Source organism: Limanda limanda, chromosome 1 (genome assembly GCF_963576545.1).
Source record: "Limanda limanda chromosome 1, fLimLim1.1, whole genome shotgun sequence".
NCBI lineage: Eukaryota > Metazoa > Chordata > Actinopteri > Pleuronectiformes > Pleuronectidae > Limanda > Limanda limanda.
In genome coordinates this window covers 34,782,299-34,806,564 of record NC_083636.1, presented here as the reverse complement: position 1 = coordinate 34,806,564, position 24,266 = coordinate 34,782,299, and the positions used below count along the sequence as shown (strand labels likewise).

Below are 24,266 nucleotides of genomic sequence, written 5' to 3'. Positions count from 1 at the left end.
GACAAAATTAGAGATGACCCCCCAATTCTTTTTTTCTGCTGTAGCATTATCAGTGCTTTTCTTAGTCCTGACCACATCTGCAAACTTGTCGACTCAATAATAAATGGAAGAGGAAAATATTTACAGACTGGTAATTAAATCCTTCTTATCCTTATGCTTTAATGTAAATAAATGATAGTTCTCATTCCAGCAAGTAAGGTTCCTCAGCCAGCTATTGAACCAATACCACAAGTTTCAACAATATCAAACAAGTACAATGTTATTATAGGCTATTTAATAAATGGAAGTCCATCACGTATGTGTCTGTTGAGGAAGAGGAGGCTGCTGTGCATGAGCTTATCTGTGTTTGCATACATTGGATAAATGTGCCGAGTTATACATTGCAAAGAGCGTGGTTATTATTGGGAGTGAGGGGAAGTCATGTACAACAAAAAACCCTTCAACACACTCACAGAAACTCTGCAAAGCCTGTGATGCTTTATGGCGAAGCTAAGGCCGAGGTTAAGGCACTTAAATGCAAAAACAAACTCAACACGTGAAGCAAACAACCAAATATCTGTGCTGCGGTCAGGAAACACAAGCGGAGAGTTGTCGAGCACCGTTGTCCGGCCAACAACTTACTGAGAACCACTGCATTCATTCAGAATTAAATGAAGAATACACTGAAGGAGTTGTTGGAGATTTTGAGACGTAGGCTTGTTTGCTTTGTTGTCCAGAGTTGGAGGAGCTGTCACTGTGATGTATGAATGGGAAACATAATGCAGTCGCTTAGCTTAGCATAAGGACCAGAAATGAAGGAACAGAAAACATGGGGTTTTTTCAAAATGACAAATAGACTGGAGGCAATTAAATCATACCCATCTTGAGTCAAGATATATTCCTTATCAATGGTACCCTCCTCGTAAGGTGCAGTAAAATAATATCTGATGATCTTTCTGAGACATATCTAACCTTGCATTTCAACCACTTAAATCCATTTTTAAAAATTAATTTCGATTGATTTAATTGATTACGACAACTTTATTTTGCCTTGCACTTACAGCCTTTTACCAGTAGGATATGATGCAGCCCCCTCAGTAACCCTACTTCCAGCGTACTTAAAGTTATGTGGGTGTACACTTTTGGTTTATGAGATTTAATGTAATAATTACTTTAGAGGTGCCAGACTTTTCAGAACCAGGCTTTTCCTTCAGTCTTTATGTTGAGCTAAATATCTGATATACTCAATATACTATTCCTTTAGTCCGTCTTTTACACTACGCTTCTTAATGCTTTCAGCTGGGAACTATTTATGGGAACTTTCTGTAAGTGCTGTTGTTGCACCAGACTCAAATGTCCACATGAGGGGAAGGAACCGGTTAAAGGCAAAACCACATTACTGAAATCTAACTAGCGGAGCAAACCTGCAGCTCCCTGGGATTCATTTAAGAGAGGAGAAGGAACAGAGGAGGCATTATTGTTTTTTCCCCCCTAAGTTTCTACAGATAGATTTGAAAGAAAAGCCAAATCGAAAAACAATAAATGATAAGAAAGGTGATTTGATAATTTGCATCCATTCTTTGTACAGTTCTCCTGAAGCACTTGGATCTCTAAACACAGTAATAACACCTGCATGTGCTTTTCCTAAACAGGCGTCATTCAGAACCACTCTAGCACACCCAGCGTGCCCAAAAAACAAAAGCAACACAACATCAACTAAAGAAAATAAAGTCCTGCGGCACAGCAACTTTGGATCGATGGCCTAATTTTAACCAAACAGGTTAAAATAATATACCTCACGCTGTTCAATGTGCAATATGAAAAGTTCAAATAAGAATTGAAGAACTGATGGACTACAGGGGACTGTGAAACTGGGAGTTGCAGTTTTAATAGGTTACTTCTCCATTTAGAAAATAAAAGGAACTCTTGTCTTGTCAGTTGATAAATTCATATTTTTTCAACTTTTACATTGTCACCAAGTATTTAATTAAATTGGAAAACAAAAAATGTAACGCAAGCCTGTGTCCGATGACCAATGCATCAATTAAATTATTCTTACAGTAATGGGCTACAGACTGCAAGCTGAGAAACTAAATACGTCTTTGGAGCAGGTGTATTTTTCATTTCTGATTATTTTTTGTGACTTAGTGCTTTGAAATTAATTCTGACTAAATGTAGATATGCATCTGAACTACGCCTGTGCGCTGTGTGAATGGATACTAGAGTTGTGCTCGAGTGTAAAATCTATATGTGATCATTGTGCCTTGCAAATAATTGTGGGTTCAGCGAAAGGTTTTTCAACATGTAACCAAAAGGTTTACTGGGTGAGCCTATGACATAAGAGCCAGATGGTTCACTGGTCAAAGGAAACTGTGCTTAGCTTCTCTTATGTTTATTATATATTGTTCGACTACCAAACGAATTTCCATAAAACTTGGGCCGAAATAGTTCCCCTTAAAATGTTGGCACCGATCCGGACGATTCAGGAATGTTTCTTTCACTTTCTTTAAGATTGAGAGATTTTTTTTTTGATGGTTTCCCAGAGAATAATTAGGTGAAAACTGAACCTGGTAACATGATATGGCTTTAGTTACATCAGAAATGACCTGAATAAGAGTGAGTGATATTTAAGCGTATCATTGTTTCTTGATGCCTGGATGTTGAAATATGTTTTTCAGTACATGTATTTCAAAACCCTGGTGAGAATGAAAGATGATTTTAAATGTGTTTTTCTGCTTAAGCACATTGAGGATATGCTTTGTAATACTGCAAAGTCATGCGTGGCTAAACTGAGCACTTTAAGGACTTAATTACATTAACATGAATGGAAGGTGGGGGGTGAACCAGCCACTGAGCCGAAACAAAAGTCTTTGACCAAAACTAGTCCGACAGATATCCGTGGTCCGAGGTACGATGCTTTTCAAATGCTCACATCCGCTCACATCCTTTTATAAAAAATGATTAAGCTTCCACGTGAAACGAAAGCAGCTGCGGCAAGAGAAACAGAAGTGAAGTTGAACAGGGATTCCGTTTATCCGTGGTGACATGAGGACATACTGCCTGGAATCAAACAGGATCAACATTCATCGAGCGCCTCTCGATACTCTCGATGAGGTGGATTGATAAAATACACAGGACACCGACAGAAGCAGGTTACTCCAGGTATTTTTCTTTCCATCAACATCAGAGTGTTAACGACAGCTCTCTGAGGAGTCTCAAAGGAAACGAGTAGATCTTACAAACCACCACTAAACCTGCGTGTTGATGGTTAAAATGGCAGCAACTCCGAGGGACGCGAGAGAAGTCTTCAGTCCCAGTATGAAGCCAGAAGCGTTCAAGCGTTTAATGGTGTGACGGTGAAAACAACCAGCCTCATCTCCATCTTCATGCCAGCAGACGCAAAAGCACAGAGAGCTGCTTGAGGCCAGGACCTGACGGGACAGGTCAGACTCAGGCTTCGTTTCTGGTACCACACCACAGCGGCAGTCATCTAAAGGCTCTCAGCCATCATAGTGTACCCGGTGGAGGCAGTGTTCCTCCTCCAGCTCCTGCTTTAAGGCAGGGGGCCCACCGGGAGCTGGGCCTCCATCCCCAAGCTTGGCAGTTTTTCAAGCTGCTCCGCCCTCTGTCGCATCAGTTCCAGACCGAACTCGATCCCCAGTCCTGGCATTTGCAGCTGAGCCAGAGCCTGCTGCTGGAGCTCGGCTGCATCACCAGGTTGGAGTTTTAAACCTTCAGCAGTAGCAGCACTGACCGTCCCTGAACCCTCCCTGAGCTGCACATCCACGTTTACCGCAGTTGGTTGGTCCATGTCCTCTGCCTCCTCGCAGCTCATGGGTGACACCAGTTTCAGGCGATGTGCTGGTGGGACGCCGGGGACGCAGGTGGTGCAGCGGTAGAGGTGAGCACAGGGCTGGATCACGTCAGGGGGGGCGACTGCAGGGGCCGTCAGAGACTGCAGAATTGGAGTGGAAGAAAAGTTGGTCCCTGGCGGATCTATGTATATAGAGGGCACATTGTAGTGGCGGGAGGAGTAGAGGCGGTGGGAACGGCCTCCTACTGGACGGTCACAGCGCCGCCCTTGTGGCAGACGCAAGCAGTCTTTACAGGACTGATAGGAGGGCTTCACCTTTAAAGGGTTTCCTGTGCTCGCACTGTCCTGCAAGGAGTAAAATTGGAGGAGAATGCAGTATATGGTCAGTGACATGCAGAATATTTCAAATGTTAACAGTCATGTATTTTTAAGATATGCAGATAAACAGAAATCAATCTCAACTCACATCGAAAGCTGCAGGGCAGCTGCGTTTGGCCGCTAGCCGGTTGCTGTTGTTGGTGTTGAGGTTGGCGAGACCCAACCGTCTCTCCTCCGTCTTCTCACCCTCCTCCCCCGCCCTCCTCCCATCTGAACCTCCAGGGGTTTGAGCCAAGGCCGCCATTTCAGCCTCCTCTTTCTTCGCCTCTTCCTCGTCCTCCTCTTCCAAAGTACTGAACTCAAGTCTTTGTCTCATCTCCTCCAGGGGGTCCAGGCGTCCACAAGTCTGCGCTGCCGTGCCCGGCAGAGCTAGATGGGCCATGGGGAAACCCTCGTCCTCCAGTAGGGCGTCTCTCTCCACGTCTTCAATCTCGATGAAGACCCTCTCCATACCCAGCAGGGGGGGGCCCCGTACTGGGGTGGAGGGCTCACTGTCTAACGCAGAGTCTGACAAACGTCTGAAATAGTAATTATAGTTGAGAGAGTCGAGGGGCTCCATCTCCAGACCCCCAGCCCTGCAGGGAGACGCCCCACAGCCCCCCCAGGCTTCCTCTCCTCCTCCACCAGACGCTTGTAAATCCTCCGATCCCTCCTCCCCTGTTCCCGGCCTCCACAGCTTGTTGTGACGATGTTTGCTGTGAAGGACAAGTCAACTTTGGTTTACATGTGAAGCTTGTGTGAGTGTGTACCACCCCCACCATGACTTGAGCAATCCTCAGTGAAACCTGTGAACCTTCTCACCTGGCGTCCAGGATTCCCTCGTACTCTGCCAGCTGTCTCATGAAGCCGGCGTTGGGCTGGGCTATGCTCCGCTTCTGCTTCACCATGTTGTAGGCTTTCTCCAGAGACCAGCCGTATTCTTTCATTGCGTAGGCAATAACTGTCGAGGCCGACCGGCTCACGCCCATCTTACAGTGCACCAGACACTTGGAGTTATTCTTCCTATTGAACAGGAAGGAAATCTCATTATTTGGTGATTAAGTTGATGATGTTAGGACAGAGAAGCATGGATCAGAAACTATGACACACTATTATTAGATCAATAGGATGTCGGGATTTTTAGGATTGTGCTGTTTTAAAGCTTCACATTACAAACATCTTCTTTTTTACATCAGGTGAGCATGGTTAGACAGTTGCATAGCAACCAGTCCGACTGCACCATTTAATCTCTCTCTATTACTGGAGCGACTCACAGTTGTGTGATGTATTTGGAGACAAGAAAAAATGTGTCCTGTATGACCATACCCTGGTTCTGGTCCTGGATAATGAATGATGTGAGAGAGTCGAACTGTGACAGCTCATAAAAAAAGTCTAAAATCTCCATCTAATAATACCACAGTGCTGTAGGAGCACAGTTACAGTCTATCATCAGCATAGGCCATAACACCAGGCTGTTACAGTCCATATATCTGGATCATTTCACCCTCCACTCAGCTCACTGGTTTATGTTTTATGTGCAGCGCCTCACTTGGCTTTGAGGATGAAGTTGTAGGTGTCGTTCCAGTGGGCCAGCAGGTCGGTGGCGTCCTCGTCGTACACACGCACGTTGTGATATGCGAACATCCCGGGGAAGAAGTTGTCAATCTCTCTGGTCACGTTCAGGATGTAGCCCACTCTGCAGGGGAAATGAAGGAACGTTAACTCTCAATGCAGGGACCAGATTCTATTCTCTTGTTGTACACATTCAAACCATTCACTCATGAACCAGCACACTTTATTTTACCTCATAAATAGAGTGCATTTTGCTTTTTGAACTAGGAGGTTGGATTATTCCACAATAACAAACTATCAATTGTAATATAAAATAAATCAATACGTCAGCAAGACTCAACTAAAGTAAATCTAACAGTATATTTTTACAGATATTAGCAACTAAAAAATATAAAATACTAAAAATTATACTAAAAATATGCATTGATATGATTTATTGAATCCAGTGTCAGAATAAACCCTGTAATATTTAATAAGGGAAATATTATATATGTTTATCAGCTCACCCGCAGTCACGTAGCTCTTCAAGGTTTGAAGCGTTCCACTCTGAGCCCTACGAAGGTAAAGATATGAACAATTTCAATTTGATAATTAGTGGTTTATTTATTTAACTAATTTAACTGTATTTTATTGAGAAAAAAAGAACCACATTGTGTATTTAAGTATCAGCATGTGGGGAAAATGAAGAATATAATGTAGACGTGTGATATAAAAACTCTCACCAAGTACACATGGTCCAAGATGAGTGTGGCCTTGTCCATCTGACCCAGGATCAGGAGCATCTCGTTGTCTATGAACTCCTTGTATTCCTTCAGGTTACAGCTCATGTGCTGCTCCAGCTCGTTACGGATCTGATGTTGAGAAACAAACAAGTTAAAATAACTATTTGTTTAATGATGTATTTCCCATATTCAGTCAAATACTAGAATACAGCTTTACGGGATTATATAGACAGATCTAGAACAAATGCACACAGATGAGGCGTTAGTTGGACACATGCCTCCTTGGACGTGATGTTCTCCAGGTCCTGAAACATCATGAGGTTGCGTAGCTTGGCTTTAATGAGGCACTCTGTTCTCTCTCGCTCCGTCGGCCTGTACAGAAAAAAATCAATAGATCAATATGTTTGTTCAGCTGAAAACAACATACACAAGCCAGACCATAGACTTCATATAAAGATGAACAACATTAAAACTCCCCCATAGTGAAGCCAAGTCATCATGGTCGCCCCCTGGTGGCTGGCTGAAAACCCCACATGCTCTATATTAGTGGTCATTTTTGAATTAGTTAATGATGTAATAAAAAGAGCGTGATTGACAGCTCAGAGTGGCTAATAACTGGTAGAGTGTATCTATAGGATATAGACCAATACTATTATAATATTTAAGTGTAGGTGTACTGCAACTAGAACTGGTGTGAGATGCAGCCTGAAGCTTCTCACCGGTCGTCAAACATGGTGGGGGAGTCGGGCCGGGTGGTCTCCAGGTCGGTCATGGTGTTCCACTCGTTGACGCAGCTCTGCTCCGAGGTGATGCAGCTCTCATAGAAGGCCATCCACGTGAGGGCAATGCCCCCTGGGAAGTAGTTGAGCCGGCGCGACACCTCGCACGCTTTGTGCAGGACCTGCAGGGCAGACCTGTGGCAACACACAGCAAAAAGGCTTGAAGACCACAAGTAATGTGACAGGAGCAGAAAGACAGAAGGCAGACTTGTTTATTTGTGATTCTGCTGAGTGACCAGCAGGTGGCATGCTGCTACAATAGGAGATCTCTGAACAAATAAATGTTTTTTGGTAAATGGTTTTGTATTTATATAGCGCTTTTCTAGTCTTGATGACCACTCAAAGCGCTTTACAGTACAGTTTTACATTCACCCATTCACACACACATTCATACAGTGCATCTATTTGCAGCACATTGTTATTCTTTGGGGGGCCATTCAGGGTTCAGCAGCTTGCCCAAGGACACTTCGGTATGCAGATGGGTCAGACTGGGGATCGAACTGCCGACCTTCAGGCTGGAGGACAACCACTCTACCCCTCAACCACAGCCGCCCAGTGTGTGAATAAATGGCAAAAACTTTGAAGTACAATAGAGATTTAAGGAGACAGAACAATGAAATGTATGGATTTATTTTCTTTGGTTCCATTAAACTGCAAATTAAATGTCTACGGGATAAACCAACTTCACACTCTAGAAGGGAGACCAGTGTCCAGTGATGGAGGGTTCTTCAGTTTACATATTCATAATGTCACAACTAAATGATGACATCTGATTTATACCATATTTCTAAGCTTCATATTTTTCAAGAGGATGACATATTTTAAAAGTTGTACAAGTCAAGGAATGTTTACTATGGTGTGATTTATATCACAACTAACTGTGGCACCAGATAACAACATGTCCTGTGGTTGGTGCACATGGACTAAAACTTGTTTCTATTTACTTAATGTAAAAGTCTCAATCAACACACCACACACACGCCGCAGTAATCCCATGTAAACAAAAACAGTTTGCTCACCACATTGCCTGCACCGACACAGGCTTGAAGACATGTGAGCGCCCCGCTGTGTTCACGCTGAAACCTCTGGAGGAGAAGGAAGAAGAGGAAGAGGAGGAGGAGGAAGATTAGTTTGAGTCCGGGTAGAGATGAGCTGTGATGATGGGGTGTAAACATGGACTGGACGGGGCTCGTTTCATGGGACTATTCAGGCCGTGAACCAGTGGAACATTCCTCCAGCACACAGACACAGGGACAATGTTACCAGGTCAGCAGGAACAGGAAAATGAGGGTAGTTCACCCCCCTGACACTGGGGGGCAGCAAAACCAGCTTGAGACCCTTAAACCAGCTTTCACTTCACTGTTCTTAATTGTTTTTGTGTTATTTATATGTGTGAGGGGTGCTATATAAATAAAATATCATTATTAAAGTAGTTCTGTAGCTACACTTGGACGGCTGATTCAATCATTAATTATTCCATCTTTCGTGAAAAGGAGAAAATGAAACTCACCCATCTCCATCTAAATGTATGTTGGTATCACTCCACAGTGGCAGCACCATCCCAATGGAGCAGTTCTTACTGAGGGTCAGAAAGGACACGTCATTTAAAAACATACTAATCGGTGTGAAGGGTACTGTGTGTAGATGTGAGGCTGCTGGGAGATTATTTACTTGTCCTTCTCCGTGAAGTCCATTCCCAGGACGATGTTCTCCTCTGTATCTTGATGACCGTTGGTGTAGATGACGACCATGTAGCGCACCCGGTCCGACCAGCCGCTCTCTAACCGCACTGCCTGGGGAAACAAAAGGAAAAATAAGAATATCGTGTTTACTGCTGTCGTCAAGATAGGTCCCGAGCCAGGAGAAATGAAGAGTGAGAATTATACAAACCAGTTTAATGCGATCCTCAGAGCGGAGGATCTTAAACATGACCTGCAGGTGCTGAGGTAAATCACCTGAAAGTGAAGCATTTTGAGACAGATGATTAAAATAGAAGAAGATGCAGATTATTACAGTTGTTTTTTCTGACGTGGTCTGATAGAAGTGTTTTATAATGATAATCTGAAAGACACTAATATCCAAACTCACAATACAGACATAATAACATACACACTCAATAACAATGTCTGGGCTTTATGACAAAAGGACAAAAGGACCCCACGACCCAGCTGACGTCCCCTCTCTCAGAATCTCCCTCGCTCGCTTGCTCGTGCAGACACACACACACACACACACACACACACACACACACACACACACACACACACACACACACACACAAACACACAAACACAGTGACATTGGACATGTGTCTCCGCAAACAGCATAATTTGCTACAAACTGACCAGTCATCCTCTTTCACTGTCCATAAGCAAATATTTGCAGTTTTCTCTCAATGAAGACCAATCTAAACCTGACAACCTGCTGGTTATCATGTGTGTTAGTCACCTGAGTCGTGTACAGTCTGAATCAAGACTTCAGACTCAACAAGGACGTCAGATAAGGACCTTGAATTATTTAAAAAAACGAATTTAAAAAGACTGTACTGAGCGTTGAGTTTATTTTTAGACTGAGAATGACTATGACAAATTTTGATGTCACTTTGATGTGCAGACAAAGAGCAGCGGTGGGATTGTGTAAAGCTTGGGCAGAAGAAAAACACACACATATACCTGCAGTAATTTAGACAACACACACCATCAGCCACTGAGAGCTGGAGGACGACTTCAGCATTGTTCAGCAGGAGCTTGTTAACAGTAACTGTCTATTCATTTGAAATAGCTTTCAGCAAACTGGCTTGTTCTTTGTTTAAATCTTTTTTGGGCGTCCCCGGTGTTAACGGCGAGTCACACCCAGCTCGGTAACGGTTGAGAATAAACACAAAACCCACAGAGGGAAAGAGTCGCCACAGCAGCTCAAACAGAAGAAGAGAAAAGCTTCTCTGTTCAGTCGTTTGTGTCGGTTCCTACCTGCATGTTTGTGGTGGCTCGGGGTCTCTGGTCCTTGTGCAGTGCCGCCCTGCTGGAGGAAGAGGGCGGCTCCCTTGACCATGAAGAAACTCTCACTGAGGCTGAAACAAAAAGGAGTGGGACATAAAGTGAAGGCTTCAGGAACAGTGAACTTTGGGGGATGAGTGACCTGCAATAATCGAGGAGGAAACGTCCAGATTCAAGTCCTGAAAAATCAAACTGACTTAGAAGGAATCCCACAAGATCTGTTATAGATGATTGTCACAAAACAACATCTACTCATGAAACACTTTCATTCACCCACACATGAATGTTGTGCTTTACATCACAGGCCTTGTTGACTCCTCAGAGCATAGTGTTAGTATTTGTAAAATCACATCAAATTTGATCTGTATAGCCCATATTCAAGAATCACAATTTGTCTCTTAGGGCTTAACAAGATGTGACATTCTCTGCCCTAAACCCTCAACAAGAGTAAAGAAACCACAATCAGATGCCACCACAATCCACCATCACTATCCACAAATCCATCATCACGGTCCACCACCACTATTATGATCCACAATCCCTAATCATGTTCCACGATCAGCTGCCACCACGATCATGATTTGTAACTGTAAAGACTGACTCTGGTCTCGTCCCTCTAAATGACTTTGGTCTGGAGGTTTTTGGTTGTGTGTCTGTGTGTCTCAAAGAATCTCCATTAAGGTTGTAGATTTGTCATTGGGGCCAAATTAGAAATGGAATCACATAAAGAAGAGAAACACAGGAACAGTCAGGACACTGTAGGTGTATATGCAGTCAGTGGGCACAAGAAGGACAGGAGCCTTGTCCGTCCTGATCCAGTTCTGTGGCTTTAAAACCTGTCTCTCCTGTCCAGTCTCTTTTGGATGCAGGACTCCCGGGTCATGAGACACTGTGAGAGCCGCAGTGAGCAGGAGGAGAGCTTCAGTGTCTCTCCTCACACGGGACAGGGCGCAGCTTTGTTTAACCACAGTCTCATTCCACTTTCCTAGCCACCACACACACACACACACACACACACAAAGCCTGGTATGACTGAGTGGGATCATCACAAGGCCTTTTGTTTTAGCTCCTCTGCTGGTGTCACTGTTCCTTTTCAAATTCATGCAGACGACTGTGACAGCGAGGTTAATTACCAACAAAGATTGACGTACAAAAAATGTACTTAACAAGAAAGTAAAATCCTCTCATTTATGACCCAGATTAAAGCTTTAAAATAGAGCCAGTGCGTTTATAAAATCATCTCCTGTCCTTTAAACGTGAACATTTGATCTGTTAAATGAAATACCAGTCTTCACGTACTCCCACTAAGTACGACTAGCTCAACAAAGTGTCCACTATGTCCTCATGTGTTTGTGCCGCCATGAAAACTTACATGCGACAGATCTCCCTCCGAGTCAGAGCAGCTTTCTCCACAAAGTCGGGCAGCACGGTCAACATGGCTTTCTGTGACGGTTTCACCACTAGGTGCATCCTGACGCTTGTTCTACTATTTCCTGATAAAACACTAACTTTTCCAATATGAACCTATTTCCAGTTCCATCTTCTAAACCTGCACACACGGCTGCAGCCTCCTCTGGCAGCATGTGTGTCTCCTCATGGTCTGGGTCCCAGCACGTCCTCCTTCCCCTCCCTACTCCCACCAGCCCCGGTGCTCGATTCTCCTCATCCGTGCCGTTGTGTCTCCTCCCTGTCTCCTCCTCACAGGCAGCGCTCCCTCCGCCAAGCTCGGCCACAATAGCATCATTCACGCAGGTGCGGGGGGGCGGTGGAAGACGCTGCCCTGGCGTCAGGCTGAAAGTTTTGACGTGCAGAATCTGTAACACTGATGGATCACTGAGCCGCAGAAACATGTCGCCCACTGAGTCAGACAAAGCATGACACGACTGTTTCAACTGTGACGGACCTATACACACACACAGACAGACACACCCACACACACAGACACACACACAGGCACTGGGCACCGGGCACAATGACAGACTCTGTGCCGGAGCTTTGCTGACACAAACTATTGCTTCTGTGACGTTGTGCTGATTAAAGAAAAGCTTTGTGACCGAGAAGGGACAACTGTTTACGTGATCTCCGTTGATGTGACTGTTAACTCAGTCGCGTTAATCAACAGCACTTCCAGCCAGTTTGTCCTCCGTCACAGTGAGACACTCAGAGCCGTGAGAGAAGACAGACTGAATATAGACTGTTCGAAAGACAAGTGCTGATGAGGAGCTTCCACAAAACCTCTAGTTGATGTCAGTTGAAAATGGAAATTGTTTTAAAAATAATTATTTTCAGTGATTGACACAGATTTTCAATGCAGAAGCCACAAAAAGTGTCATGTTTCTCTTTATAAATCAGAAAAACACATTTTATGACCTTGAAATGTTCTTAAATAAGAAATTATTTTATTTTATTCTAGTTTAGGTCCCTGGCAGTTTAATATGGAAGTCAGACACACTGACCATGGAGGAGGGTAAGTGTAAAAGCAGCTAAAGTCATAAAACAACTCAACAATAACAAACAAATTAATCTGGATACTAGGTGTTTGATTCCAGCTTTTCGTTGCAGCAAAATGTTGTTTTTTTTAAATAGTTGTTTAACTTTTTAAAAGAGAGAGATCTCACCTCTGATTAGTTTTCCGGTCATCGTCACTTCCAAAGTCCTGAAAGACAAAAACAAGGCAGACAGTTTAAAAACTGAGTGTTACTCAAAAGTAAAAGATTTTACATTTGACTCCTGAGCTGAAAACAACTCTCTCTGTGAATCTAGTGTTTGTGGCTGCAGACATGACAAACAGGAGAATTGTTGTGTCCTGTACAGTAACTACGGCACTCTGCTTCTGTAGTTGTTGTTTAATCCTTTAAATGAGTTGGTACAGTTGAGCCAATCAGTGATTATGAGTAAATTGGAATACGGTGTTCCAGCGCCATCTGCTGGTCCCTTCCTGGTCAGTGCTGTGATCTCATATATGAAAAGTCCCATGGAGCTGTCAGCTGACTCATGAGGACACCTTCAAGTTCAGGAAAATAACACATCACACCAGTTATTCATCCTGGCTGCTGACTCTTGCGGAACAGTGAGAGGAAACCGATATTTAAAAATGAAAATCACTTATCAACAGAAAGACGATTGTCACCACTTGTTTTTGTGCCTCGGCTCATTCAGCCGACTTACAAGCACTTTATCCACTTTCCTAAAAACTAGAAACTGGAGCAAAGACTCTGGTGCTGTGACGACTTTGTTTTAATGCTGTGTTTAAATATTAGATTACGGCTCATACATAAGATTGTTTAATGTGGTTCTGGTTGGTGGCATCTGCAGCATCCTACGTGTCTTTTTATATTGTTTCTGCAAGTTCATAAATATAGGCTGGACAAAATATCGATAGGGCAGAAAATCGTTATAATTGTAGATTATAGAAATGCTGGCAATATTATTACTTATTTGTTTATTTACATATGTATAGTTTTGGACTTTTGACAGAGGCACTACCTTAAAACTTAATGTACTTTTTGTACTTTGCTCGCTCTTTGCTCTTTGCGTCTCTGAAATAGCTACACAAACTCTGCACTTTACCTCTTTAGTGGCATTTTCTTCTTCAGTGAGACAGATATCACAACGTATTGTTATATGATTATCTTGCAATATACCAATAAACGCAGAAAGTGTCACGATACTATCGTTATATCGCGAGTTATGGCATTTCCCTTTTTAAAGTTTCAGCATGTAGAATTTAGTGACATCTAGAGGTGAAGTGGCACGTTGCAGCTGAATAACAAACACGAGAGAGAACCCGCGGTGGCCTTCAGTTGTCATAAAAACTCAAAAGGTGTTTAGTTTGTCCAGTCTGGGCTACTGTTAAAAACAACATGGCTGCCACCCGATGTAAAGTATTTAAATATGAAAGGGCCCATTAAAGAAAACAGCAATTCTGACAAATTTTAGACGAAACAATATTTGACTCCCTTCTTGCCCATAGATCACTTTCCCCCCCAATCTCACACCCTGGACCTTTAAAGTCTCTCCCCCCCCCCCCCCCCCCCCCCCCCATCACCCAGACTGCACTGCTGCCCATAAAACCAGCCCAGCACCCCAGCAGGGAGGAGGACAGACCTGCACACAAACAGCAGCAAATGTTTGTGCAGCAGCAAAATGAGCACTTTGTTCTGACAGCTTATACCCCCCCCCCCCCCACACACACACACACACACTCACCCACCTCCTCCTCCCTCTCCCTCTCCTCCCCCCCCCCCCCAGTGCAGGATTTTGTTTACAAATCCGCCGCCGCCACAGTTGCCACATACAAGTCTGGTGCTGTTATAACACAATGACACAATAAATCAAGTTCCTCAGCAGGGACGGAAGTGAGTGAGGGAGGGCGGGCGACCCCCAGCCCCCCCACCCCCCCACCCCACCCACCGCACGATGTCCAGCGACCACCACCCGCGGACTGTTGTTGAGGAGAAATCCTGCAACGGGCATGCATCTCACTGCCGCGGACACACAAAGAGCAGCAGCAGCAGCAGACACACACCGGCTCTTCCACTCACCTCCCCCGCGCTGCTGGTGGTCGTGCTGGCCGAGGATGCTGCACTGGGAGTGGGGGAGCGCTGCAGAGTCACCAGGGCCATGGTCGGAGGAGGAGGAGGAGGAGGAGGAGGCGGAGGAGGAGGAGGAGGAGGAGGAGGAGGAGGAGGAGGAGGAGGAGGAGGAGGAGGAGGAGGAGGAGGAGGAGGAGGAGGAGAGGAGATGGGGGGATTGTGTCTCTGTCACCGGGGAGAAAAAACGCCAAGTCAGACTCCGCTGCTCCTCATCCCGAGTCCCGGCTGGTTGGGGGGGGGCTGCTCCTGCCTCTCGGCCCGGCTCCGTGCTTCCTCTTCGGCCCACCCGGGTCCCTACGTGCGGGGGGTCGCCGGGGAGTCGCTGCGGGAGGTGCGGGGCTCCATCATGTCCGCAGACACACAAACACAACACGGCGCAGGTTGAAGCGGGGCACACATGACAGGCAGCTCCGGCGGCCGCCTCTGATTGGCTGGCCTAGTTCGCGTGTGCGCTGTCATTGGGCCAATGTTGTCAAGGTGACTGGCCAGACTAGGAACTCCCAAATACAAATGTTGATGAAATTACCCTCATGTTATGAAACACGCAGCAACACCAGACTGTTCCATTATTAATATCGTCAAAGATCAAAAGCTCAATTCAAAGGATTGTAAATATTTTTTTATTTTGATAATTTATTATGAATTATTTCCAAATTCAACACCAGTTATTTTATTATTTTAATTATGTTATATGACTGTATAAACTGCCAAATATAAATTCCTATTGATCAAAAACCTGAGTTTTGAATATTTGAATTACTCATAAATAATTAGATTAGTTATTTCAAATCCAACACCAATAATTTCATTATTTTTTTTATATTATATCATCTTATTTTCTATTCTTCGCTATAAAACTTTTAAAATGCCTTATATCCTATAGTCCAAAATGTCATAAAATCCATTCTTGGAACATTCTTGTTATTCAAAACGCCCAAATAATCAAACAAGAGAATAATTGGATATGTGTGTAGACTTGTTCAATAATCAATTTATCCTTAATCTACAGCCATAATCACACTTTAATATACAAAAGGCATACATACAAAATAGATATAAACCAATAATCTTTTATTGGAATGTTACTAAATGAACTTTACAGCTTCTTCAGGGCAAAATCCTAAAGTGTGTAGCTCAAAGCAGAGCCTTCACAGTTCGTCATTTCCCCCCCAAAATGTCCCTTGCTTGTCCTCATGCCTGGAATGGGGGGAGAGCGTAAACACAGCGAGCACCAATGTGCTTCCGGTCGCCTGACGTGGGCAGAAGGTCCGCCCTCGATTATCACCGGCTGCTTGTAATGGGATTGTCCCGCGCTGATCTTCACCCATCATCGCTCAGTGGTTTAGCCCACAGTTGAAGAGACAACAGGCACCGAGGCGACCAACACATCCTCTTTCTCTTCCATTTGGGTTTGTCCTGGTCAACCCTGTCTAGGATCGGTGCTCCTCCTGACTGCTTGTGTTGCCTGCCTGTCCTCCGGCCTCCTGGTCGACATCGGACTCCTGCAGACCTCGGCCTTGCGTTTCAATGGGCAGGATCAAGGAGGCGATGCCAGCCAGCACACAGCAGCCGCAGTACACGGACAGCGTCAAATACACTGATGTTCGGAGCATCATCTGAAAACAATAACACACTTAGGAGAGAAATCGGAACGATCGTCTGCTATAAGATGAAGCTGCACAACTCTGAATTGGGAATACAGCATCACAAAAATAAACAACGTCAATATCGTCTATTTTGGGCAGCCGAGAGGTGTCGATGATGGTGAAGTTGATGTTGAAGGAAGAATTCTCCGCGGACCCAAAACTTGCTTGTATAGTTTAAAGTTTATTACACAAAAGTCTTACAGGTCAGGACGGACTCTAGAGATCCGGAGACATCCACACGCCAATAGTGGAAGCCCGCCTTTGCAGGAGTCGAGCACACATTATATAGAGAGGTTGCCACCCAAGGCAAAACAACATCCCAAATCTCGTGTTTCAGCCGGACACAACTGCATGTGTCCAAGCATTTAATGTGAATGAAATGGTGTATCCATAAAAACATGCCTCGTAAAGAAAGACAAAGACCCATGTTCTATGCTTATCCATTAACAGGTCAGAGATCATTCCCTAGGGGAGAGAACTACTAAAAAATACAACAGGTCAGAGATCATTCCCTAGGGGAGAGAACTAACTAAAAATATAATGACGAATTACTGAGAAGCTAAAGATGAGGGCTGTATGCTTAAACATGTGATTCTGATTCATACCCAGGTTACAGGGATCTATTTAGCTGAATTTACCACATCAACAAGCTTTTATTTGATGAAAATGAGTACGTCTTAATGATAAAAAGCAAAATATGTAGCACTGTGCCTCATACCTGTGCCACAAAGGGAGTGATGAGAGCTCCCAGCCTGGCCATGGAACTGGAAGCCCCCATTGCTAAGGCTCGGATTTCTGTAGGAAACACCTGAGAGAAAAGAGGCAACACAATTTGAGTTAAGCCTTTATTAGCTATTTTTAAAAAGTTAAAAAATGGGGTATAAAACCTACTTCTGGTGTGTAAACAAAAACAATTTGGTATCCACCAGAGATGAAGGCTCTGGCGAGGAAGATGAAGATTGTCAGAGCCGTCCTACACGAACAGAAACAGAAAGGCAGAGGGTGTTTTAATGTATTGTTTTTGTTGCTTTATGAGGAATTAAGGCACAAAAACCAACCTACCTCCCGATACAAGCATATAAAGGCAGAATGGACAAGGAAAACATGAAGAAACACAGAGCCATGCTCTTCTTCCTGCCAATAAACTCAACTGCCAGGAGGGCGAGCACGAGACCTGGAACAAACAAGAGAAACACACAGTAACAGTTAGGATAAATAACCTTTCAGAAGTGTCACTCCCTTAAACATAACATTTGCTTTGGATTTATTCGATTTGCTACAGGCCTGGTGATGTGAGTTTCCTCAAATATTTAAGATCTCTTAATATCGATGTGGTGCAGCTTTACATGTGCATCGCAGGTAAATTATTTTGCCTCCTCAATTCTATTCTATGAAATCTATTAGATTAGACTTTCCGTGATCTCTCAGATCTTCTTACAGTATTTATGGATGATGACAAAGACGTAAGGAAGCTTAACGCTGCTCTCGGCCGCAGCATCACGACGTGTCTTTACCTCACAGCTGACAGGAAAAATTGCAAATATACTGTACTTCACCTGGGAATTCAGCCAACGTCGTCCATAGAAGGTCTTTGTAATCTTCCGATGTCAAATATTTGCATTCCAGACTACAGCGGGGCTCGATCTTGGCCCCTTGCGTCGCTATAAGGAAGGAGGGAGGTTTTCATTTTTGGTATTTGGCTCAGATTAAGACAAATGTAAAAAAGCAGATCGACCTGGAGCAGCTGCCACTTACTTCCACATGAATCTCCAGCCTGGAACATCTCAGTTGTCAACAGGACTATGCCGTAGTAAGCGAAGGCGTTTGAAAACCTTTGGATAAAATAACAACACTTCAGTTGTGTCATTCAGAAAGGTTTTTAAATAATTAAATACATGACTGGATCGCTATGGGCTCCCATGATGCATCTTTTGCTTCCATCACTGTGTTTTACAGACAAGGAAATCGCACTGTTATTGTACCTGGTGCCCTAGATACCAACCACTGCTTCTGTAATACGACCTGCCTATATATGTTTCAGTAGAGACATAGATAACAACTGTAAGGACAGAAAACTTAAAACCATACAAAGCACATCTATCTAGGTGAAGTCATAATTTAAACTGGGCCGATACCTGTTTTTGCGATTGTTAATCAAACCTCCATTGAATAATTTCCTTTGTTCAAGTAGGAAGTAGGAAGTGTAATATAAACTAACCATATGAACCACAGGAGAAGAGTCGTCTTCCAGTACTGAGGAGCGAAGAGATCTTTGATCCGTCCACGGTTATTCTGTAAAATTTATTTTCAATCTTTTTTTAATTTTATCCAAAGACACAAAAAAATACAAATAAATACACATGCATGAAGAACACAAAAAACTTAAAAGTAAGATCATTTAAGATAAGAATATATGTAGTAGCTGTATAAAAGCATTTGCTTCTGCCTGAGCCCTCATTATATAACGTGAAGACTGTTTGGACTTTGTTTGCACTGTATTGATTAAAATAATAGTAAAATGTAAAATGAAAAGTCAATCAATCAATCGATCAGTAACAATCACTGCAAACTGTCCTTGAATAATTTATTATAAATTAATACCAAGCCTGATGGATCCGATTCCTTTTCTCCATGGACTCTTCATGAAAAGAAAGAGTTGAAAGGCCTCTAACACATTGCAACCGTTTTGTCACTGCTGTAAACCCAGCTAATAGTACTTGTTTTTTCCGAAAGTAAAATTTGATAGGTCATTCAGAATATGGGCGAGTGGGGCAGGTTAGAAGTTAGAGATGACCGTCTTCAAGAACCTGACATATCTTCTTCACATTCTGTAAAACATCTGTCACCTCACCTGTTTATAAGCAACCATCTTCCCTCGAGGCATGGCCTTGCCGTTCTGTTTGGCGATGGACTTTAAAGTTACCAAAGCTTTATGACTTCTTCCAATGGAAACGTCAAAACGAGGACTTTCCGGCAGCCACTGCGAGACACAGAACGTTCAGTTGAGAGTTTGACTGCAGCTGGATTAGTGTTCGGGATCTCTATTGTAAAGGTAGAGTACTTACATAGCAAAAAATAAGGAAGAGTGCCATTGGTAAGGTGGACAGGCCGAGCAGCCACCTCCACCCGAGGGTGGGCATTATCACCAGGGCCAAGAGGACCTCGAACACAGCCCCGACTGCCCAGAAAATCTGATTCACAAAAACACATCAATAAGTGGGAATTAATGAACTGTTTTACTCAATCGGATTAAATATTCAACACAAGAATACAGTTAAATATTGCATTTATAACAAAATCACCACAGTACCGCAAGCAGCATGATGCAGGTGCCTCTCTTCTTCGCTGGGAGGAATTCTGAGTAGAATGTCACCCTAGATAGAGACCAAATATCTGTCTTTGCTGTTTAACATTAACAAATCGTGGAGGCGTCTCGTCATGAAACAGTGAACTCACGACTGAGGAGCTCCACCGATGCCAAAGCCTACGAGGCCGCGCAAGACCAAGAGCCAGCCGTACATCGGAGCGAAGGCGCTCAGCAGGCCGAAGTACAGAGTGAAGCACATACAAAGCACCAGACCCTGGTCACCGCAGAAACATCAGCACGTGAGATAATAAAACAAAAATGTCACAAATCATATGTGATGACCTGAGAATCACTCACAATTTTCCTGCCGTACTTGTCGGACAAATTCCCCCAGAGAGGTGAACTGATCCCCATCCCGACAAACACCACCTGAGTCAGAGAGAGAGAGAAAAGGTTAAAACGATGAAGCATTATCAGGCATTCGTAAATATCAACAAGCTGTGGTATACCAACACAACAGACTTTACCGATGTGAGCAGAGCCATCTTAAAGCTCGGCAGCCTCCACTCACAATGCAGCTGTGGTCCCAAGATGCTGAGGATCATCATCTCCATGGCGTCTCCTATCTGCACTCAGAGAGACACGGCCTTACATGACAGACGGCTCATTGAAATCAGGGAGAGACGACCGATCCGCGTGTTTCAGGACAGACTTACCCACGAGAGACCAGTGATGAGCGACAATTTCCACTGGAAAGGCCCAAAACCGGCGGCGTCCAGTGCATCTTCTACTGTGAAGGTTTCTGTTCAGGGGACAAGACGGTCGTTGTGAGTTCACTCTGAAGAAGTGCATCACGTAAGAATCCAAAGAAACTAATTCCATCAGAAATGCATCCACACACTCAAATATTGTCATGTGATGTAAGGATGCTACAAGCTGATAAAGGACTCCAGCACAAGCTCGTCAGACTTATAGCTGACAACAGATCTCAGATCAATACTCCCACTCGGAGGAGAGATGTTGAACTGGAGTTCAGTCAGACGACTCACGTTCAAGCATTTATTGCAGCATTAGAACAGGTTTGGTGTGTTGCATCTAGGCTCTAACTTAATCACTCCCCCATGATTACATAGGAATGACGGGAGTGATGAGTAATACTTGTAACCCCCCCCCCCCGGAGCCTACAGGTAGATGCTGGGGTGGTGGAGGGGCTGAAGCAAATAGCAATACTGCAGCAGCAGTGCGAGCAAAGGGGATGATGGGAAACTTCTCTCGGCTTAAATATGATGTATTATAAATGGTTGTGGAGAGTGAGGTACGTCACATGATGTATGTCACATGATGTTTGTCACATGATTGGCACAGCGCAGATCGAGTTGGCTGCGTGAAGTAGCTCGCCGGCGTCGCTCCATTTCAGGTGGTGTAGAGTGACCTCATGTTGTCCTTAAGTACATTATTTAAGTATGTAAATGTACACATTTCCATTTTGTTCTACTTTCTACTTGTATTTCAATACATTTCATAGGGAAATATTGCACGTTTTACATCACTACACCTTAGACAAGATAGATTAGATAAAATCTCTAAAATATATGAACGAATATACATAACAACTAAAAACCTTATATATAAAACTTCTAACACCATATAAAAATAAAAAAATATATAAAAATACTATATAATATACGAAACTACAAAAAATGTGTACAACACTATATACAAAACTATAAAATAAAATATATAAAACTACTAAAAATACGTAGAACACTATGTACAAAACTAAAACAAATATATATATGAAAGAGCTCCACCCAATCAAACAACAGGTTACTACTCCAACAAAAATCCAGTAAAATAACAACAAAGCACTGGCGGCTGCATGATGAATAACTTCACATGCTTTTACATTATATAGAGATAAGTAAAGTGTGAAGTTGCAGGAACCTTCAGTGTGAGGACCAGACGCGGAGCTGGGAGCAGACTGTCTGTAGCCTGAGGTCACTGTGCAGATCTCGATCTCTGTTCCATGGGACTCATCACTGTTCGCCACGAAGTCCACCTCACACCTGAAAGTCAACACAGAGGAAGGAGAGCAACAGAAATAAACAAGTCAGAGTTGATCATGATCTACATTCAAAGGAGGAGTGGAAATCACAACATTTCTCTGTTTTACCTCAGTTCAGGATTCTTCCAGCGCCTGTAGCTGATCTGAGCAGGTCTATGGAAAGAGTCCATTTCAGAGTCGGCGTCTGCAGCGACTCACAGAAACACCGGTGTGATGTTTCCACTCTGCAGGTGGAGGAGTCTCCTCCTCACAGCTCAACTCGTCAAACCAGCTCTCTACCTGCTTCAGGTTTCCGGATCAACCCATAAGAGATCTGCAGTCTGCCCAGGTGAGAGGGGGAGGAGTCCCACCGGTGAGCGAGTGATGAGAGTGAAAGACAAGAACAACACTTTTCATTTCACCTTATTGTAGTTTTATTCTGGTTTTACTCCAGTGTGAAGTACTTTGTAACTGTATCAACAAAAATAAACAAGATAAATGAATAGATAGTTCAGCCAGATCACATATATCCCTTTAAATATCAAAGTGAGAAAATAATAAAAGATGTAATCTGAGTCAATAGTGTGATTAAATCAACCACCAAGCTAGATATTAAATACAAACATCTTCTTTGGTGAGAAATTAAATGTAAAACGGAAATGTAACAAGTAGAATAATCCAGGCTAAGAACAGTTTGGCTAAATTTTATTATTTTCAGGGCCCCGTTCCCTCATGACCACATACAGGTTGCATATAATGTAAGAATAAAAGTATTGATAGAATAGTATTAAGGTTTTGATCAGGGAGAGTTGCAGCTTGTCTGCAGCTCTGAGGCTGAGCAGCTCAGTATCTGTTGTAGCCTCCAGCCGCCAGCAGGTTGTGCTCTTACACCGCCTGTGGTTTCTGTCACTTGGTCATAAAGTACGAAAAAATTACTATTGTCAGAGGTGAAACTTATCACGTACATGTCTGCGGTACCTGTGTTTATTCACCAAGATACTCAAAGAGTAAAACTGCCCTGTCTAAAGCCTGTTTGACCTGTTTGAGTCTCTCAAAGAGGTTTCTGGTCTCTGGGCTAAAATGGACTGAAACCCTGGAATGCAACCGAAAAAAACTCTCACCAGGCTAAGAGCAAAGTAGTCAGATCCTGAGCCTTGGTATAATAATGAATACAACAAAAACAAGATACCACAATACAAACTAAAGGTTTACATTCACATCTGATTAAGTAAAAATAATCAGAATGTTACATTGCTACGGATGAAGACAACAAAATACCGGAAAAAAAATCATAAAAAATATAATTTGCAATGATTAATGTCAGAGGAGTAAAAAGAACAATAATCCACTATGTGTGTAAATGTGAAAATCTACTCTGTATGATTACATAAAAGACTATCAAGTACAGTATTGACTTGAGTAAATGTACTTAGTTACATTGCACCACTGTTTTACAGTGTGTTATACATTTAATTTGTACAGTTGAATTAGTTTGTTTCCTGTAAGTGAGAATATCTTAAACAATGATACAATAAACTGTATCTACAGCTGCTGGAGACTCTCAGCCCTTTCGAGTGAAAGAGGTCGACCTGAAAATCAAAGCAAAGTGGGACACAGTGAGGACATGCTGAGGCTGCTGCATTATGGGACGGCCATAAATACAGTACAGGTAGAAATTACAGTCCGGTCCCTCGTCCTCGCAGCTTCCTCTGCAGTCACATCGGCTGGACAGACTCACACAGACTCACACAGACTCACACAGACTCACACAGATTCACACTGAGACCGAGCAGAGCTTCTTTTAGATTTACATACAGAACTGCGACATGGACGCAGAGGTAAGATTTGGGTGATTTTTTCATGCTCGAAAACTAATATATTAGCCAGATGAGATGCTTGTATTATGACTTTTCCTGATAACAGATATTTAAGCTGTTATGATTTCAGTTGCATGCAAAGTCGCTTGGATGTGGAAATGTCTAAATCAGTCGGTTTTGTGATGCTGTGTCCCCGGTCCCCTGGAAAGGAATATCCTCACAGCTTGTTGTGGCCTTCAGAGTCCGGCCGCTGCGACAGCAATCCGTTTGCTCACATGAATAAGGGATTAGTTGAACGTTTAGTTGTTTGGTCCTAATTGAGCCTGTGAATATTTATTTGGACAAGTGGTGGATCAAGGACACTCGTCCTTCACTGTGTAGAATCGAGACTGCAACTGGACATGTTATTCTTCTCCTATCTGATGGTGAGGTGTTGAGGTGTGTGTGTATGCTTGTGTTTGCTTGTGTGTGTACCTGTGTGAGTCCGTACAGTTAAAGTATTCAGCTTTTCTAATTACTAATCTATCAATATGAATCTTAAGTGCATGGGTGAGGTCATGAAATAGATTTTTTTTCTTTCGAGCCACAACAGCCTCCAAAAACTGAGTCTGGTCCGAATAATCAAATACCAAATGCAT

General features: G+C 43.3%; 2 protein-coding genes across 2 annotated transcripts; both read right to left on the bottom strand.

Moving 5' to 3' along the window:
- Nucleotides 1-3,532: 3,532 nt before the first annotated feature.
- ssh1b (slingshot protein phosphatase 1b) lies at nt 3,533-14,844 on the bottom strand. The gene is made up of 15 exons (XM_061078527.1): nt 14,764-14,844; nt 12,838-12,875; nt 10,193-10,293; nt 9,114-9,178; nt 8,895-9,016; nt 8,734-8,802; nt 8,243-8,308; nt 7,164-7,358; nt 6,723-6,816; nt 6,445-6,573; nt 6,229-6,275; nt 5,700-5,846; nt 4,973-5,173; nt 4,260-4,866; nt 3,533-4,138 (listed from the first exon to the last, which is right to left on the bottom strand). The coding sequence occupies exons 1-15, from the start codon at nt 14,842-14,844 to the stop codon at nt 3,533-3,535; spliced, it is 2,568 nt and encodes an 855-aa protein (XP_060934510.1).
- A 1,400-nt stretch (nt 14,845-16,244) lies between these two features.
- Nucleotides 16,245-22,002, bottom strand: svopb (SV2 related protein b). The gene is made up of 16 exons (XM_061075194.1): nt 21,941-22,002; nt 21,712-21,833; nt 20,484-20,569; nt 20,295-20,393; nt 20,125-20,196; nt 19,917-20,041; nt 19,771-19,834; nt 19,526-19,651; nt 19,312-19,440; nt 18,679-18,752; nt 18,216-18,292; nt 18,017-18,121; nt 17,523-17,634; nt 17,352-17,433; nt 17,179-17,268; nt 16,245-16,430 (listed from the first exon to the last, which is right to left on the bottom strand). Exons 1-16 carry the CDS (start codon nt 22,000-22,002, stop codon nt 16,245-16,247), a joined length of 1,611 nt encoding a protein of 536 aa, XP_060931177.1.
- Between the last annotated feature and the right edge of the window lie 2,264 nt (nt 22,003-24,266).

Excerpts from the sequence above, each read along its gene's own strand:
- svopb (XM_061075194.1), bottom strand. The coding sequence starts at position 22,002 with ATGGACTCTTTCCATAGACCTGCTCAGATCAGCTACAGGCGCTGGAAG. Across the intron at positions 19,441-19,525 it reads TCTTCCTTATTTTTTGCTAT|TGGCTGCCGGAAAGTCCTCG; the intron begins GTAAGTACTCTA and ends TGTGTCTCGCAG. Across the intron at positions 17,269-17,351 it reads TTTTTGTTTACACACCAGAA|GTGTTTCCTACAGAAATCCG; the intron begins GTAGGTTTTATA and ends CTTTTCTCTCAG.
- ssh1b (XM_061078527.1), bottom strand. The coding sequence starts at position 14,844 with ATGGCCCTGGTGACTCTGCAGCGCTCCCCCACTCCCAGTGCAGCATCC. Across the intron at positions 8,803-8,894 it reads GACTTCACGGAGAAGGACAA|TAAGAACTGCTCCATTGGGA; the intron begins GTAAATAATCTC and ends TCTGACCCTCAG. Across the intron at positions 7,359-8,242 it reads GTGTCGGTGCAGGCAATGTG|GTCTGCCCTGCAGGTCCTGC; the intron begins GTGAGCAAACTG and ends GTGTTGCCACAG.